The sequence below is a fragment of the Phaenicophaeus curvirostris genome, chromosome 6 (genome assembly GCF_032191515.1).
Source record: "Phaenicophaeus curvirostris isolate KB17595 chromosome 6, BPBGC_Pcur_1.0, whole genome shotgun sequence".
Taxonomy (NCBI): domain Eukaryota; kingdom Metazoa; phylum Chordata; class Aves; order Cuculiformes; family Cuculidae; genus Phaenicophaeus; species Phaenicophaeus curvirostris.
The window spans coordinates 24,461,609-24,481,799 of NC_091397.1; the positions used below are offsets into that span (position 1 = coordinate 24,461,609).

General features: G+C 37.9%; 1 protein-coding gene across 4 annotated transcripts in view; it reads left to right on the top strand.

Moving 5' to 3' along the window:
* Positions 1-20,191, top strand: part of CDK14 (cyclin dependent kinase 14) — a 353,941-nt gene that overhangs the window by 219,951 nt on the left and 113,799 nt on the right. For all 4 annotated transcript variants that reach the window (XM_069859622.1, XM_069859619.1, XM_069859621.1 and 1 more), the window contains one exon: positions 9,084-9,132. In XM_069859622.1, coding sequence (XP_069715723.1) covers positions 9,084-9,132 — 49 coding nt within the window. The remainder of the gene's footprint in view (positions 1-9,083; positions 9,133-20,191) is intronic.

Genomic DNA, 20,191 nt, shown 5'->3' on the forward strand with positions numbered 1-20,191 from the left:
TCTTTTGTTACAATACTTTATGAAATACATAGATTTGCTGCACTAAAATGGATCCAACCACTCATCTTATCATTGGACTAGTGTCTCCAAGAGTGAAATGAAAGTAGGCAGCTGCTGTGCCTTTTCTGCATGAGTGGAGATGAAGCAGTATTCAAAAACAAGCTGCTTCCTTACCAGTCTTGTGTTTGAGTCTTCCTGATTTTTGTGTATTACTCTCCCTATCATCGTTAAATATCCCATTTTTCTTGGTCTGGAGTCTTATTTTCTTTTCTTCTCTAGCCATTTCTCCGGGACCGAGTCCTGCCCATCTAATTGAGAAAGATAAGCCTTTTAATCAACATATACACTTACATAAAGTTTTCACTTTTCCTACATTCTCAATTAGTCTTTGGGACGGATGCTGCATAGCCTCCATCCTAAAAAGTTAAACAGATTTATCAGAAGGTACTGTCAGTGAACAGAATAGGAGAAGGTAAGGTTCGGTCACATTGGAAGATAAAGTGACCATGAAAGGATGGTAACAGTGAGGGAGAAGTGGTAACTTGTTAGGAAGGTGGAGAAAATGTGAGAATGCTTTGTAGTGTTCGCTCTTCATTAGTTTCCTTACAATAGTCTTTCTAGGTGAAAGTTAGTTAAATATGATTTTTAAAAGAGAATCCCCAAAGTCAGGATGAAAAGAGTTAAGAGGAAGGGACTTTCCTTAAGGGGAAGGCAGAAGACAAAAAGAAACTAGAGCAAGAAAACAGCGTTCATAGGAAATACTGCATAGCACAGAGTCTGCCAGACGCTGAAAGATAGTTCATGAATTTATTAATGAACTCCCAAGTCTGTGACTGACAAAAACACTGCAGAGCTGATGTTCTGAGTCACAAATTCTGCTTTGCTTCCCAGATGATGAATAAATATAGATTTGGGTTAGAAATACGACCTGCCTACTTCCATCTTAACAGGTGATGGCTAGCCAAGTTTTTTCAAAGGATTAAGTCTTCATTTAGAGAAGAGCTGGGCTGAGAGACTAAACTCCTTTGGCACAAACATATGGAAATACTGTATATGAGGACATATGGCTTTTCAAACTTCCCTAACAGTTTTTCCTGTAGAGTTTCACCAAAGCCTGTCAACAATTCCTTACATGCTGAGTCAATATCTTGTTTGTTTATGTCTGTGCTGATGCCAGGAAATGTTTCTAGGTGGTGTGGGACTCTCTGCTGTTAAACTGTTACAGCAGCCTCTGACAGGCCTTTAGCTGATGATAACTAGCACTTCCAACAATGAATTCCTGGACATGGTTTGAGGGTTAGTGTGGTCTAGGGACAGTTCCTGTAAGAAGAAGGTTTCCACCTCCTCTATTCGAGGATAGAGGTGGAAGTGTGCTGCAGTAGTACAGACACAGGGTGGTGATGAGGTCTCACTCAGACAACAGTCCTGAGGTCATTTAAATTACTGGTATAGATGTAGTCTTTGGGAATTTGATTATTTGAAGAAAGGAGAGAGGGATCTGTAAAGAAGCACTGATGTCAGTTTTTTTTCCTCTTCTTTAGTTTTAGCAAAACTATAATATTTGGTGTTTCCTCAGGTCACTGGTATCCACAATCCAAGGGAAGCAGATTTGTCAATGTTTTCACTGTATTTTAAACAAAATTCCATGAAACTGAAAAATTTAAGTGACTACTATATAGGCAAGGGAGCCAGGGAAAGCACTGCTAAAAGATGGAACCATTTAATATAAAACTCCAGTGCTTTAGACAATGCTGACAATTAAAATGACATTTTCTACTAATGCTCAGTAGGGATTTCTGAAAACAGCATCTGTCCTTGCTCTTCACACAGCCTATGCTCTGCTATAGAAGATACTGTTGGAAAGGAGGCAAGAAGGGTACAGGGATGGAAAGTGGGGAGTTGAAGTAATTTTTCTGAAGACATTTGGCATACAAAAACCCAAAGTTTAAGTCATGATTTGATAGAACTCCAGTTGGGATTCAACTTTGTTAAAAACTCTAATTGCACGTTATTGCTGCAAATAGTACTTAAAAATATGCTTGTCAGCATCTTTATATCTTTAGCTAATGCAATCTAAATATTTTTAGGACTGAATATTTAATAAAAATAGCATGAGTCTTTCATATCACAATACAGTGTTAGTCACTTTAGACTTTAAATATAAAGAAAACCCCGTTTAAAAAAATCATGCATTAGACTTTTCAAATATTAATTATGGTGATGTTTAAACATTTGCATTTAAGCTAATCACATTCATTTTAAATAGGGAAGGACATTAATCAAGGAATGCATATTAGCTGGCATATTTTGATTAACAACATAAAAAATGCCTTGAAGTCAAACTGCATTTTAAGTTCTTTGGTTTAGACTAGAAGCTGATTATCAATAGTGCAAAAAAGAAGCTAAAAATAAAATGTAGTCTGCTTCTAATTCCTTATGTAGCTTTTCTTGCCTATTGTAGGTCCTTTCAAGGCAAATGTGTATAATAGTTCGTGTGTTTTTCTGACTGATAAAAGAGAAAAACCCCTCATCTTGTTTTATGTTACTTAAAATGCAAGTGCTTGTTTTTTTCAATTCTCACAGCAGACCAGTAGTTCTTTTGGTGATCTGCTAATAAGCTCACTAGTGAGTTTGCTGAAATTTGCTTCTGTTTGAACCTGCCCTTGATGCAGGGCTATCAAATCGAGTGTGTTTATCAGACAGATAATGATGTTTGCAGTGGAGAGCATATAGGTACGCATGTGGGCACACAAGTGAGTATGCACATATCACTGTAAAGCAGTTGTCTAAAGGAAATAAGAAATAGAAATACTGTCGTTTCTAAGACCACTTAATACACCTGGGTGTAGTGGATGAACTTTCTGGGACAGGCTCCCTTCCTTCTCCCCTCCCCCCGAAGCCTTCAAGATGAGTACGATTTGGGAGCATTTGTTTTAAGAACATAATTTTTTTTGTTGCATTAAGTTTGTCAAATCAGCCATCTTAAGAAATATCTCTTCTGGTTGCTCACTTCTGCTTCCATTTTGTTGTTATTCCAAGGAGCTTAATGGTTGCTACTGCTTGCGGGAAACAGTTGTTAAAGCTTGCTTGGCATATGAGGTATTGTATAGGCTGTGCTGCAAGGTCTGAAGCAAAAAGCAACTCAAATCCATTGACTGCCAGAAGAATGTTTGTGTAACTGCAGCACCCAGCATCTCAGTGGGTTGTGTTTAGTGTCCAGCACAACAGTGAATCGTGGCTCTGAGGCTGGGCTTCTGAAGGTGTGGATGTAATATATTCACCTACTCCTTTTCTGTGATCTTTTAAAATATTCAGATTAAATTATATGCTGCAGGAATATAATTGAATTGGTACCTCTTCCAGTAAGGCATACGAGTACTCTGTGTTTGCTCTTATTTATGCAGTCCTTTACACAGCATTTCATTATGGACATACTGCTTAATTGATCAAGGTTTGGCTAATTTCGCCTTCCAGGAAGCAAATGGTGAACATTTATAGATGCTGTGGGATTTAAACAAAAACCGAAATACCTTCTTCCTTCTTTTGTTTCACATAACAAAAAGTCATGTTTGACTAGCAAAATACTGCACCTATGTAAAATGTCAGCTCTTTTTCAGTGAGACGTGGTTGCCAGTCAGGGTGATGACTGTATATTTGGGATAATGTCCTGGGTTCGAGTGGGATAGAGTCAATTTTCTTCATTGTCTTATACTGCCTGCCAATGAGAAGTTTAATGGGAAGTGCACATCAAGTTGGGAGGACACTAAATCAGAAGAGGTGACCCAGGGTTGCCAAGGAGGTATTCAGTACCATGTGATGTCATGCTCATTGCATAAACTGGGGGAGTTGAGCAGCGAGTCGGGGATCATTGCTCTGGAACTGGCTGGGTATTGGTTTCTGGGTGGTAAGCAATTGCACTGTGCATTGCTCATTTTGTATATTCTTTTATTCTTGTTACTGTTTTTCTCTTCCTTTGCTCTTGTATTGAACTGTCTTTGTCGCAGCTCAAGAGTTTTACCTTTTTCTTTCAGATTCTCCTCCCCATCCTACCACAGGGAGGGAAGGATTGAGCAAGAGGCTGTGTGGTACTTACTTGCCAGCTGGGGCTAAACCATGACAGATAAAAATGCAGAGGATCAAATTTTGTTTCTGAATTTGTTCCAAAAAGATTTTCAAATTTTTAAGTGTTTGCTTAAAGGAAATTAAAATCAGACTTTTTGGTTTGTATTTCAGATAAGCTTACAGTGTCGACCTACCAGTGATTTTATTCAAAATAAGCACAACTTAATAATAATAAATGAAAATATTTGAACTCTAGTATATATATGCCCAATTTGAACTACAAAAATTCAACATACATGTCAGATCAAATCTTAATCCATAAACATAGATTTTTTAGGTTTCTTTAATCTCATTGATGAGAATGAGCAGCTGCCTCAGAACGACAGTCTGCCTTGTGTTCTTGACAGTGGCTTGCATGTGCTAGGGGATGGTTGTGGGTGGGTGATGATGTGAGCATCTGAATGAAATTCTCGCATGTGCCTGTTTGCCTTTGAGTTCTGAGGGAGGTGTATTAAGTTTTGGCTCAATGGGTTTTTTTTCACAAGGTTGGACCAAGATTTGTACCACCTGTGCTGCTGCCCTTCATAATGTAAGACTTCTTGGGGGAGCATTGATTGCAGAACTTCTAGGGTCTTGCATAACAGTCAGGATCTACAGACTGATATTACTTATTTTTATGATTAAATCAATGGAAACATCTGAAAAATAAATACCAAAGCTATATGGTTGAAAGTATGAAATGTAATATTCTGCAGTTGGCCAGAAATGCATATGTATAGCTTTAGCTTTGGTTGTATTAAATCCATCTAGCAATAAAGGACAGATGCATTCGTACAGGCTTGTGAGAGTAGTTCACACTGAAAAGTAACTCAGAAGAAAACTCAGGGATGTAATTGTGAGACTGAATTCCAGTTCTCTGATTAACGGGATACAAGTACAGATAGAAGTTAGGAGGTTACGTCTTTTTTGTCTGCGTTGCGACTGCTAGATCGGTATTTGTAGGTATGTTATATTGTGGTTTCACAGTTCAGGACTTAAAAATCTGGATCACTTTGGAGAAAGACTTGAAGACAAGATTGTTGTAGCTTCTCTATTCTGGCATCTCTGAAATCAAAATCAGCTGGTTTTGTTACTGTGATTTGTATTCTCTGAAGAATGATTAATTCAGGAAAGTACTGAGAGCTGGCACGTAGACAAGGCTGGGTGTAATTACCACTAGTCCCGTCTAGTTATACTGTAACCAGACTTCAGTTGGAGGCATGGCCACAAAATTACGTAGAAAAATGTGAGCTATATTTTATCAATATGTGGTTTCTTTCCTTATGCAGTACTTAAGCGAGGAGACCGTAGTCTGCTTGGAGTAGGGGGGAAAGAGTTGATATTGATGGGTAGGAAAAGCATGGTCTGCAGTCACACAGCATAGAAGGGGAGTTTGAAATTAAGGACTCGAGACTAAAATTTGCCTCTCTGTAGAGGGGCTTTCAACCTTTCCACGTTTTCCTCCTACTTTTCCCTCTCCTTGCCTGATAAATATGGTGAATATGGTAAATAAGGTGCTTATTTAAAAAGAGGGTTAGAGCAGAGCAGTAGACTGAGTAAAGAAGGACGATCCCTTTGAGAAGCTTATTCATGTTGCTTATGCATGTCCCTTGTAACAGCATTTATATAACTAGTTCCAGTATGTCACTTGCCTAGTAAACACTTATCTGGTGTAGCAAAGCAATAGTCAGTTTCTTGCAGAACTGAAACAGATCGTTGGACATTAAGACCTTAAAGCAGTTTGGCCAAGGAGTTTACTCTCTGTTTTCCTCCCCCAGTAAAAATAGCTTACATTAATTAGAGGGAACCTCTGACAGTCCAGTCAAGAAAATATGTTGCATACAATATTTCAAAACCATTTTAAGTAGATGTAGCTCTTCTGAAGTCAGCATTGGTGTGCCAGTTGGAACCAGCTCACTATCTGACCAAACGTATTGCAGAATGAAAGGTAAGATAAAAATCTGTCTTTCCCCAGGTCTAGTTTAGCTTTTCAGCAGTGACTCAAGTCAGTTTGGTTCTCTTTCCACACAGCACTTTGTTTCACCAAAATAGATTAATGTGCAAATCTGCACTTTATTAGCTGAACTCCCATGTGTGTCTTGGGCTTGTTTTATGCTGTGCTGTCTAGCTGGATATTATTTTTCAGTCCTTCGTTGTAAATGAATGGACAGTGCTATGGCTGGATTATTCACTTATAAAGTGTAGAAAGTCTTTATTTTCTTCCAATTTTTATGGGTAGGTATCTGCTTGCATAGGTGTTTTTAATGCACATTAGTAAAACTAAATTCAGGGGTGAGCTCAGGTCCTGCTAAGGCTGATGCAACTGTGCTACTGATGTTACTGAATCTCAGAATTTTCTTCTGGAGAGCAGAAGCTGACTTAGTGAGCAACAGGTACAATTTGAATTGCAGTGTTGCTCTCTCTTGTAAGTTTGGGTCATACTATCGGTGCTAATGCAGTGCTTGAACTACTTGCTACTGAACACATGCTTCAGTACTGAGTTTTTATTCGTGCTGTTTCATATTAAAACCTAATCACGGACACTGACTCTAGTGCCATGTTACCGGTACCGAACCATGGCCACATCTAAGAATGATTCTATTACTTTGGCTGTTTGATTTAAAGAACTGCCTTGTGGCATTGGCACTTCCTGTAGTTTTAATCTGGATGCCTCAGGTGTGATAAGTTATTTTATTGTAGAACGCGCACACATAAAATTATAAGGGAGTCTCTTCACTCGTGGCTTTTGTTAAAAGCGTACCCAGCAACTTCTCCCCACCCCACTTTAGCCCGTACATTCTGCACTTATTGCGTTATTGGGACTTAACAGAAAATAGAAAGAAACCTACCACAATAGCTTCGGTTGTTTATCGTTTTTATAGTATCCAAGCTGCCAGTGCCTAGGATAGCTGACTTTCTCAGAAACTGGAAAGTGTGCTGTAGGGCTTCCAATTTGAAAAATTTAGGATAATGTCAGTAGTGTTGTGTTTATTTTAAATGCTTCTCAAGTTCACACTAAGTAATATGGTAGCATTTTCAACAATGAGACATATCAGAAATGAACTCCAGCATGTGCGCAAAATGGGCAATAAAAAATATTGTCTGAGGAGCAATGTATTTTCTGTTAGTAAAGTGTACCATATGACCTATAATTTCTTTTCTCCAATATCCTAATCCTAAGAACAAAATAAGATTTATAACACTGCATAATATAGTTCATAAGAGTTCAGCCTAATAATTTTAGTTTGTTGAGAACTGTGTAATGGTAGCACATCTGAGAGTTGTTGAGAGTCGTCTCTTCTCACCTAAGCATCTTCATTCATCTTATAGTGAAAATAACACAGGGAAGTCAACTAGGTGCTACTTTAATGGTCATCTGCAATAGTCAAATATTTTCCAAGTGCAGAAGGTTTTTGTTGATAATACAAAAAAGGAAAACAAACCCACAAAAGAAAAATCTGAAAAATTGCTGTTTGGTACGTTTATCTACATCTGAAAACCTTTAACGGTATGACTGTGTAGGTAGCATTTGGGTTTTTTGCTAAGAAAGTTATTTGAGGTAACTTAGACACGATATTATATAAGTGATATTTATAATTTATATTCATGCTAAAACTTGTTATAGTCATGTAACTTTCAGTTTCCAGTACGCTTGTCATACATATCTGAAGCAGAGTGTCATCACTGCTTTAACTGCATCAGTATGGTTAAAAGAGCAAAACTTGTTAATGTGAAGAGGTCCTCTGACATAACTTGCAGGTCAACCATTTACAGAAAACTTCCAATGAAGTTGTCAATGAGCATTGAAATTTCTGCATAAACCTTTTCAGTTAAGGGGGAAAAAAAAAAGAAAATAAGTATAAGAAACAAAATCATTCACATTGATGCTGGGATTTTATATGTGCCATTGTTTTTGCATAGTTTAGAACTGACTACATCTGAAGTTAACATGACAATTTTAGAACAGATGTAAGTGAAGTATACAAATACAGGAACTTAAACACAACCCCTCCCAACATTTACAGTTGTTTTGCACAGTAAGATGCATGCATACATGTATGATTATATATTTATAAAACATTGTTGTAACTCTACAGTGTGCCAATTAAATGTCGTGCTTATGGGTGGAGAGGAAAGAAAATTCCTTTTTGAGATTTTATGGAGGATTTTGTAAGTTTAAGTCTTCTTGACAGGAACTAATGCTGTCACACTAGGGTAAGTGTGAGGCCAGGGTTAGTAGCAGTCTACATGTTAGGATTTCAGTGTGATGAGGCTTCATGGAAAATGTTATTATATTCTCCAACTGGATTGCATTTTTTTCTTCCTGAGAGGCACTTAGTGCCTGTTTAAAGGATTAACAGTACTGGCTCTTCATGTCTGCAGCAGCTTTCATAACATCTTCCTCTGCCAACTAGAGTCCTACTGCGAAGCAAGCATCTTCTTGCCTATGAGAGGGAAAGTACTTTTATCTGAACTGAAGAATGTAATGTTTGAGCAAATAAGCTGTCATTGTACCTGTTACCACTGCTCATTTTTTATACATGTTCTTTAGAAAATGAACTCTTACATGGCCGTCATGTTTGGTGTGTCCTTGTGTGTCACACAGACCCACACTTGCCCTTACGCGTGAAAACATGACGATGAGATCCCAGAGAATTTGTGATGATGGAAAAAAAATTAGGATTTCAAACTTCACAAATACTACTTCAGAAAAAATTGTAAAAATACCCATTAACTTTAGATCAAGATTGTTTGTTTTGTTTGTTTAACAAGTTGGGGTTTTCGGGAGGTAGTTTGGGTTTTGTTCTTTTTTTCTCCCTGTTTGTATGGCAGTTGCTCTTCTGCTGGTTTTCTTTCCCTGTCTCAGGACTTGAGCTGCAGTAGTTACATAGAAATGATGAAAATTTACGATAGATAAATATATTTCAAAAAAATGTAGTTTTAGCATAAATAATTGAATGTTCCTCTTCTTTTTCTTTCAGAACGGTTTACACAGTACAGTCCTAAAAATCTTAGACAAGCATGGAATAAGTAAGTTGTGGTTTGTTTGTTTGTTTTTTTTAATTACTCCTTTGGCGCTTCAAGGATATGATTCATGCCAAGCTGAAGTTACCATAGTTAACTTAAAATGGCTTTATCCTTTTTAATTACAGTATGAGTATTATTATTTCCTGAATGTTTTTGAATTGCCAGTTACTGATAAATAGGGAGAAACTGTATAGTGTAATATTTTCTTCTTGAGGATGTCAGTTGGCAAGTGTATTGAGTTCACTGTGAGATGCTCTTATTACTTTGGGCCATCAGTTTTGAATCTTATTTTCTCTGTTCCACTATAACAATTAAGAGATTTCTAAATAATATGTTTTTCATCAACTTTGAGTGTTGTTTCCAGATAATCATCCGCTGTTGCCAGGTCCATCTGGTCACTGCTATGAGATATGACTATACTTTTGTATATTTTAATTACCATGGCTGAAAAAAATCAGTGTGTATTCACTGCTTTATTCACTACATTATTCCTTGTAATGTTTCCTGAAATTCGTCACATTTGCATCAGACGAACACTGATATAAATATATTGTGCTCAAAATCCAGCAAGGTTGCCTACTAGGCCAGGAATGCCTGACAAATTATAAGGGGCCAGGGGCACAAACTGGAGCACGGTACATTCTACTTGAACATGTGGAAAAACTTCTTTAATCAGTGAGGGTGACCGAGCACTGGAACAGGCTGCCCAGATACATTATAGAATCTCATTCTCTGGAGATATTCAAAACCCACTTTGATGTGCTCCTGTGTAACCTGCTCCAGGTGAACCTGCTTTCACAGGGGGGTTGGAAAAGATGATCTCCAGAGGTCCTTTCCAACCCTGACCATTCTGTGATTTCTCTGCACATGAAGAATCTTTGTAGACAGGATATTTGGGCAGCACTGTGTTCAGTGATTAACATCTTTAATATTCTGAAGAAAGCATCCATGGTGTGAGTTGCACGAGTAGGATAACAGCTATATCAAGAACTGGTCTTTCCAGAAAAATTGTTAGAATTTTTCTCTGCTTTTTTTTAAACTAACATTTTTTGCAAAAGGTCTTTGCTCTGCCAGCATTGCTATTTTCTTTCTGATACTCATTCATAATTTTATTGTTGGTACCAACTGGCTGTCTTGTTGGTAGTTTACCAGGGAGTTCAAGAGGTGTAGCAGCAGGAGAGTGAAGCATTTCCTTCTCCAAGTTCACCACTGAAGTTGAAGTTACAAAATGTTCTGGTGAAGGAACTTCCTTTTATAAGGAAAAAAAGTTACTGGTGCAGTAAAAGTCCAAATCCTTTTTCAGTAATGGAGAGTGTGTACAGCTCAAAAATTCATAGCATGGTCACTTGCCCAAGATGTGATGAGATTTATACTTACTTTGCTGTTCTATCATTTCTTCGCCGTCTGCTTCTTAACCTAATTTAGTCCAATGTTTTGGACTGAAACACAAAGGCATTTTTCATTAAAATAAAAATAGTTAAAATTAGCTGCTGTTTGTTGGATGTGATGCCATCAAATACTCATCCTTTGAGTCAGAACCTGTATTTCTGTAGTGCCAAGCTTCTTTTATGACCCTGTAGCTCACTCTGTATTATTACTGGATCCTCTGTGGTTAGGAGTAACTTTCTGATTCCTGCAATGAGACACTGAAGTTGATAGATCTGAAGCCAGTGAAGTTCTTCACAATGGTTAAGTCTCACGTACCTGAGTTCATTGACTTTCAACAGTCTATAGAAAAGTACCCAGCTTGTCCAGTTCAGACTGGGACCCTCATTTGGCAGCTTTTGTGGAAGGGTCCATCTCCTTTTTACTCTGGAGGGAGAAATGGGAAGATTAGCTTCATTTGTAATTGGCTTTTGTGACTCTCTTAAACAGTTTTGCCGGATTCTTGCAGGCATGTTGCAATGTTTGACTCTACCTCAGTCTTACTGCTTGGAATAACGTAATTCCCTGAAAGTCACAGTTTTCATTAGGGAAGTAAGTGACTACAATAGTATGTTTTCTGTCTTTTAACAATGAACAAACTTGCAAGTTTGTCTTTTCTTTGAAAGTAGTTAATGAAATCCAAAAGCTTGGAAGAAGCAATTATATTACAACATAGGCAATTAGATCTGCATTGGGAAGCAGTGACAAGAAAACTAATACTGATGTGAATATGTTTGCTTGGAGACATATATATGTGTAAGTAACGTGAATAGATACTGGCACGTTATTCCATCCATTCTGCAGACATGGAGTGAGTGTTTCTCTGTTTTAACAGCAATTAGACCTAGCAGTATCTCCTACGTATGAGTAAGTACAAGAAGAGATTTGAATTTTAAAAGTTGAAATCTTGTATTTCCTTCAAGAATATTGCATGAAGTTTCTGTTAATGTAAAATAGAAATACAGTTTACTTAAAACAACCCCAATCTCTGACACTTCATAATTGACACAAGTTATAATCACATCACAAGCTGATTTAAATGAGGTCAGAGCTTTTTCATTTCTAGGAAAACTCTTCAAAAAATGTTTCTATATTTTCAATGCTTTGTACATAAGGGGTTTACAATTTTTCAGCATAAATGAAAAGATTGAAAGACTGAAAGCAATGACAATGCATGGACTTCAGTGCTTCATATGTGTGGTTCTACTATAATGAGAGATATTTAGTGCCTCAAAATTATGTATCATTTACATTCAAAATTTAAAGGATTTCCTTTTTTTCTAGTGTAAATTTTTATCGTTGTACTGTATTAAAGCACTGTTGCTTGCTCAGCTGTAGTTAAGGGTGTATAAATATTTCTGTTATAGACATCATATTTTCAAGAGTGTATAATTCAACTATAAAACTTAATACACGGGCAGAGTGGTTCATTCTAGAGATTTTCTTTATTGGCATGTTTCAAAAAGCAGCAATCTCTAATTGTAAAGAAAAAAAGTAATTCCTTTTTAACTTTCTGATTTCATTTGTTGAAGGCTATTGATGACATAAAAATGTCCCATTTGAAATAGAATTGTTTTAAGGGTATTTGGGGTAAATACGAGACCTAAGATAGAGAAAAACATAGAGCCTTTTGCTTTTAAATATGTATTGGTTTTGTTACAGTTACTTCCTCTTGGTGTCTTAGTACCTTTGAAAGATACACCTAAAGCACAATGTCTGTGGTCTTGGAAGAATTTAATTGTGTACTTAAACTTATCTGAGGTGAAGTCCTGTTGCTACATTACATGGAGAGGGGATTGAGATACAAAGAAATTAAGGAATCTGTCACACAGGAACTGCAAAACAGAGTGCAAGATTGAACTTTATGCTCCCAGAATGGGAGAGAACACCTTTGATTTTCTAAACACAATAAAGCTTTCACCATCTACTGTTCCATCTTTCAGGCACAGCCTGCCTCTTTATCTTGTCTATATATATATGTTTTGAGGTCCTAGCATGGAAGAGTGAGAACATAGGTTTAGAAATCTTAGAAGAGGTTTACCTTGAAACGTACGTTATGATTCACTTTAAGCAAGGAGAGGTTACTAGAAGGAAGAATAACACTCTTCCAACACCCATCAAGCTAGTGTCCTGTCTGTGAGGCAGAGGGAACAGAGCCAGAAAACTCCAGCTCCAACCCCAACCCATCCCTGCTCCCCAAAAAAAGAAAAGGCACAAATGGTGGACTGAGGGCAAAATAAATGCTCCTGACTGGCTACACCAGCTTCCACGAGATGTGAATTTTAAAGGCAGAGCCAGACAATAGAACAGTGGTGGACACAAGGCAGTGGCTCTTCAGTTCCCAGTCTAACTGGAAATTATCTAGAAGTGTGGGATGTAACTACAAAGACAAAGTTAAACCCAGCAGGCTTATAATTTAAGTCAGATCCCTAAAATTCTTAGAATACAATTGATCAATATTAGAGAGGCTGCTTTTGGGAAGTGTTTGAGGGAAATAATGTAACTGTCATTTACAGTGAATTAAGTTCTTTGGAGATTTTAACACTGAATTTCTTCACTGGTTGTCAAACTACCTGAAGATTGTAAAAAGAGTATTTACTAGATAAGATGTGATTTATTAATTTTGTAGAAAATGCTTATAATGTTAGGAAACAAAACTTACATTGACGGTTGTTTCTATCTAGTATAAAGCTTCCACCTACATTGCATGGCCTAACATATTGTGGAATGTGATTATAAAATACTGGTCTAAAAAGACTTAGGAAGTGGTAATCTGATCTTCCTATGGAGTTCATAGTGAATTTGATTTTCACCTTTTTTCCTGAACTTTTCTGTTTAATTATTTCTACACAATAAAAACCAAGAACAGCTCTGCCTTCAGAATGCCATGCAACCTCTTTCACTTTGCAAAAGCTTCTCTGCAATAATAAACCCTTACAGAAGGATAACAAAAGAGAACTAATTATCCTCCTGTATATTTGGTAGGAAATAAAAGGCTTTTTAAGATCTTTCTGTCGTAATGGGTTGCATTGTGAGAAAAGGTGCAGCTGAAAACAAATTCTGCCCTAGATAAATAGGACTACCACTTAGTAATTCCAAAACATGCCAATATTTATTATATAAATAAGCCTTTATTCTCATGGCTAATCCCACTGCTGGGGATTTCTTCCTCTAACAAGATGGCCTCTGTACTTGATACCTCCCTTCCTGAGGCCAGGTTGTTTAAAAGTTGCATTCCAGGATGGAAAGGCCTATTTTGGGACTGTTATTTAGTGAAAGCTTCCTGAAGAAAGCAGAGTGAATAGAGATGAGTACATGTAATTTGAGTCTATATTTCAGGTATGACAGAGTACAGAATTTAGACCTGAGACTTGGGAAGGGGATTGGGGTTGGATTTTTTTTTTTTGTTTGGGTTTCTTTCTGTTTGTTTGGGTTTTTTGTTTGTTTTTAAACAAAATATTTGCCTTAGTGGGGTTTTGACTAAAGACAAAACTCTGTTCTAATTGTCGCTTTTGTCACCTTCACCTCCTGGATGTAGTTTGTAGTGCCACTGAAGAATGTTCAAGCTCTCAAGTGTAGTAGGAACGAAAAGCTTTAGTCTTGTCATTACTGAAAACTTTCTGATGGATAAAACTAAGTAATAAGACTATAAAACTATACACATGCAAAAAGTGGATTATATGTGTATGACTGTGCAGTTGCAGTATGTTGAGGTTGCGCTGGGGCCATTCCTTCACTTGCATTTGAGGAGTGACTGGGAATCATGCTGGAGGGAACAAGCCAGAAACCAGGCACAAAATGAAAAAAATTTGAAGAAGTATTTGTGATTTAGAGACATATAAACCAGCCTCTGTTTCCTGATGACTTTCAGTGATTCTCCTGTACTAAACAAAATAATCTTTAATTTTCCATTTCTTTTTCATATTTCCTATAAACACCCCTTTTATCAGCCATAGAATCAAGAATTTGCTTGGTTGGAAAAGACCCTCGAGACCATTGAGTCCAACCATACTTGCCCACTACTAAATTATATCCTTAAGCACTTCATTTACCCATTTTTTTAAAAACCTTAAGGGATGGTGACTCTTATCACCTGCTGGGCAGCCTGTCCCAGTGCCTATTAACCCTTCCAGTGAAGAAATTTTTCCTCATGTCTAATCTGAACCTCCCCTGGAGTAGCTTGAGGCCACTCCCTCTCATTCTATCGCCACTCACTTGGGAGAAAAGACCAACACGTAACTCACTACAACCTCTTTCCATTGTAGACAGTGATAAGGTCTCCCCTCAGCCTCCTTTTCTCCAGGCTAAACAACCCCAGTTCCCTCAGCTGCTCCTTGTAAGACTTGTTCCCCAGTCCCTTCGCCAGCTTTGTTGCCCTTCTCTGGACACACTGCAGTGCCTTATTGTTCCTTGTAGCAAGGGGCCCTAAACTGAACACTGTGTTCAAGTTGTGGCCTCATCAATACTGAGCACAGGGGCACAGTCACTTCCCTGGACCTGCTGGCCCGGCTGTTTCTGGTACAGACCATAGAATCATAGAATAGTTTGGGTTGGAAGCGACCTTAAAGGTCATCCAGTTCCAACCCCACTGCCATGGGCAAGGACACCTCCCACCAGACCAGGCTGCCCAAGGCCCATCCAGCCTGGCCTTGAACACCTCCAGGGATGGGGCAGCCACAGCTTCCCTGCACAACCTGTGCCAGTGCCTCACCACTCTCACGGTGAAGAAATTCTTCCTTATGTCTAGTCTAAATCTGCCCCTCTCCAGTTTATACCCATTACCTCTATTCCTATCACTACAAGTCTTTGTAAACAGCCCATCCCCAGCTTTCTTGTAGCCCCTTCAGGTACTCAGAGATCGCTATAAAAATCTCCGTGGAGCCTTCTCTTCCTCAGGCTGAACAACCCTAACTCTCTTAGCCTGTTCTCGTATGGGAGTTGCTCCAGCCCTCTGACAATCTTTGTAGCCCTCCTCTGGACCTGTTCCAACAGATGCCATTGGCCTTCTTGGCCACCTGGGCACGCTGATGGCTGATGTTCAGCTGCTGTCAACCAACACCCTCTGGTCCTTCTCTGCCAGGCTCTTTGTGTCCACTCTTCCCCAAGCCTGTAGCTGCGTGGGGTTGTTGGGTCCCAAATGGTGGACTCTGTGCTTGAACTTGTTAAACCTCATCCCTTTGGTCTATACCCATCGATCCAGCCTGTCCACATCCCCCTGCAGAGCGTTACCTTTTGCCTGAGGGACCTTAGGACTCGTGACGTGACCAAACCTCTGTTAACGGGCTGTACAAAGAGGGCAACGCGCGGGTTCCATCCGCGGTGGCTCCGCCAGGGGGCGCGCTGGGGCCGCCTCGGGGGTCCAGCAGCAGGGGCAGAGGGTTTTGCTCGTAAATATTTTCCCCAGACTATTTCGTTGCTTAATAGGTTTTATTCAATTGATTTCAGGGTGGTGGACGCCGCGTGCTTACACTTAAGTGCCTTTTTTTTATGTCTCCTACTGTGCATCGCGCCCGCTTAGTGCAGTTTGATGCGTTTCTGGACCCTTGCAGCCGCTCGGCTGTGGAAGCGGCAAAGGCGAAATTCTCAGCCCAGATCAGGAACGGTTAGTGCTGAACTGAAACGCGCTGCAGGCTTTGTCAGCTTTATGGTAGTGAATTATATGATGCTGATTGAAGCCAATGCCTAAAAAAGATCTCTAGAGTTTCTCTAGTTATCCTTTTGCCAAGTTGAAAAATTCTTTATGAGTTACATTTGAATGCTTCTTTCAAACTGGGGTGACTGAAAATTTCTATAATGTTATACATTTAAAAATTTGGGGGGAGATCATTCCTAATAGGCCTCATTGATAAAATGTTTATCCTGACATTCAAATTTTGCTTTATTTAAAATCCTCCCTCTTTTGTCTTACTAAGCCTTAGGTATTCTGGTACATCCTCTTGGCCCAGTCAAAAATATTAATAAACCTCCTAAACTGACCACAAAAGCCTTTGTCCTCTTTTTCAGAGAACTAATAACTCTCAAGTTTTTTTCAGTATATTATTACACTCCTATACGTTTCCCATCCATGACAGCTGTGAAAATACAGTCCAAAAGCACATGGGTGTTCTTTGTTGTCTTATGTGATATTTAATTCAGTTTCTGGCATTGGACTACAGTTTGTTGGCATTGTTATCTCTCAGCCTATCCATATTTTGGGTTATTTGTCCCTGAAAGTAATTGTTTGTAGTTATTGATGGCCTGTCTTGTTTGTAGATTTTCTGCCTGCATCTCTCGCTTGTATTAATCTATTTGCACTATTTTTTTTTTGTCCTCTATGGTATTTTCAACATTTACTTTCATATAAGAATTCATTCAGTATGTCGTGCATCCCTTAGTCCAGTTCATTAATAAAGATGTAAAATAAAACTGTGACTAACACTAATCCTTCTGGCACACAGCTGGACACTTCCCTTCCAACTCAGTAGATTGCCACTCATCATTACCCTTAGCTTATCGTCTGTCAGCCAGTTTTCAGTCTATGAGATATTGTATCACATCCCAGCTCTTCAGAATTTGTCCACAGAGCAAGATTTTTTAGAGAAACTGCATCAAACATTATCTCTGTTCCTTTGTTTAGTCCATTTTAAAAAATGATTAGTTTATCTGATATCTTGTTCATTAGTCATCTCTTTTTTGATTGCTGTTTTGTCTTTTGCATCCCTACTGTCTACATTTTGTTTCTGTTGTCTATATTTTGCTTTTTTTGTTGTGTGTCAACATTCAGCAACGTATTTGACAAGATTCCTTACTTGAAAACCAGAAAGAAAGTATATGTATTTTTTTCAAGTCTAGTAAAGGGCTTCAGAAGGTAGAGAAAAATTAGCTAAGAATTCCTTAAGATATTGAGATGTATATCATGTTGACATATTTATTTGGTGTTTCCAGGTATGATTTTTTTTTCAAAGTATGTTCCTCATTAATGTTTTTGAGTAGTTACTGATCAGCTCTTTTCAGATGGTTCCAGATGTTCATTTTCCTTATGCATTTCTACATGCCAATGTTTTTATTAATTTCTCAGGATTATGTTTTTGGTAATCTGTTACTCATATATAGCCATAGTGTCAGTCATTTCTTGGTTTGAAGTCTAATACTTTCTGATCAGAGGCACCAGGCATCATTATATCCTTGTACTCCTAATTCTGCTCTCTTTGTTGGAGTCTGTACTGGAGCTCTCCGTGCTAAAATCTTTCTTCTCTAGATAATGACATTGCTGACAAAACGTGAGTCTCGGAGATGTCTTTTAAAAATATTTGTCTGAGGAATTGAAGACATACTGTGAAGGCAGTAATGTAAGTGAAGTTGGCCTTACAGCTGGGTCTTTCATTATTTGCATGTAGCTGTTAAAAGTAGAGTTTTTGCAACACAACAGCCAAAACAACAGGCATCTTCAGAACTGGGCTGGTGTTTGAAAGAGCTTAGTGCTAAGTAACTACAGTTGGCTCAAGTGGCTTGGTGTTTTCCACTACATTTTGTAGTGGATAATTTTTCTTTAACTTGACAGTTCCTATGGTTTTCATCTTAGGTTGTCAGAATCGTGTGTAATTTTGGAGGATGGTGCAAACAGGCAATAAGTGTAACAATATGAATAATGCCGATGAGTTTTGTTACCTCTGCAGATGGTTTAAGCTAATCTCAAACCCCATGCCATTTGGCTCCGTTGCCAGCCAAAGACTTACAGACAGCAGTTCAGATTTCTGCAGTGGTACAAACATCACAAAATATCTTTACCTTAGAAGAACACCTACTTTACTGACTCCTAGGATGAGCTGGTATGGGGTTTTCAGCATAATTTTGACTACCAGCTTTCCTGTGTTAGGATGGTAGTCATAGGTATTAGAATATTGCCACTCATGAGAGTCTTCTGTGGCAGTCTCCCAGAATTCATTGTATTTTTTTTCTAGAAAATTTTAATTGGTTCCTTTCCTGTGTTTCTGGCTGCAGCATTTCATGTATCTGCCTTCAGATTTCTGACTTCTTTCCTGCTGTATAGCACAAGGAAACAATTTTTTTTTGCTTTTTCATGCAGTTTTTTTGAATTAGTGATGCAGAAACACATGGCTTTGTAGGAGACTAATATTTAAGCAGGGATTTGTTTCAAAACTTGAAGTTATTTGCTATCCAAACAGTTTTCATAATCAAATTTAATGATTCCTTTCAATAACCTTAGAACATTTGAAGCTATTGTTTGGGAATTTGTGAAAGATGCTGGCTGCAGGCAGATCATCATGTATATATGTTCAGTGCCTGACTGACCTGAGTGTCAAAATGAGAAGATAGGAGACAATAATCCTTGCTGATGCATTAAAATAGAGAGGTTAGATTGTGTGTCATCAGCAATACACTGTGAATAACAAGCCTCGGCATAGGGCTGGTGCACCTGTCATTGCTGGAGGGCAAAGAGGCAAGTGGTTCCAAAGGGAACTGACCTTTTTCTTTCAGGCGTTGAGTCAATCCCATATCCTAAGGCACATGTTCTGCGTTAAAATTATTATAACTCTCTTGGTAATATGCTGAACAACAGACTCTGGTGAGAATATATGGAAAAACCCCAGAAAGTGATGGTGGTTTTTGTTTTGTTTTTACTTAAGCCTTTATATGAATTATATTCTGTAATTTTGACAGACATCACTAACAGAGTTAAGTTCTTCTCTGATTAAGTTAAGTTTAATTGAAGTTTAAAATAAGATTTTGAAATGTTGTTTGTCTGAACTAGCAGCTTGCTGGGTACCAGAATGTGTAAATCATAGTATTTATCACTAAATATGATTCATAAAAACCTGCATTCTTTTAAATAATGTAACATATACTACAGTGTATACCCACTATCTGCTAACCTCAGCTGAATTTATATCTGTAAGGTCTGATTTACAAAAAGACAACTTTCTGTTAAATTATTCACATTTCATAATAATTGATCTTACAGAGTTGATCTTATGCTGGAGCATATTTGATCATAAATTCAATGAAAGCAGCCACCATCTTTGTGATGTTTGTCCAGCTAAATCCTTCAGTGAATAAAATAATAAAGATGCCAGTTGTGTTTGTTTTATGATCACTGCTGGAGTAGGAGATTGGAAATACAAATGAATAAAAGCTCTGATTTTTAATGTTGGATTTATGAACTCAGAACCTTACTGCAAAGGGTTTGAATAGAAAAAATAAATTTTTTACTGCCGTCATATTATCATAAATGTTTGCCTTTTTTTTAATCTATTGTTTAAGAATCCAGAGTAGTTTTTAAATACTGCCATTGTTGTGGCCCAAACTTGAAAACTTTTGTAAAAGCCCTATAAAAGCAGGGCACTTAAGCTTTCTGGTCTGATACCACTGCAAGTTAAGAATGGACCATAATTTTTGCATTGCCTTCTTTGGTTAGATTCTGTAGCAGTCTTAAAGCTCAGTTTACTACAGTGTTCTGTTAGTGTTCCTCAAACTAATTTTACCGTTCTGATATAAAAATCATGCTCCAGATTATTTTGATCTTCCTGCAATATTATCACTTTTGTAGAATAGTTTTATATTCTTTTTATTTCTTTCATATTTGATCCTTAAAGTGCCTTCGAGTCAAGCTTTATTCTGCAACCATAAGGGCATGAAT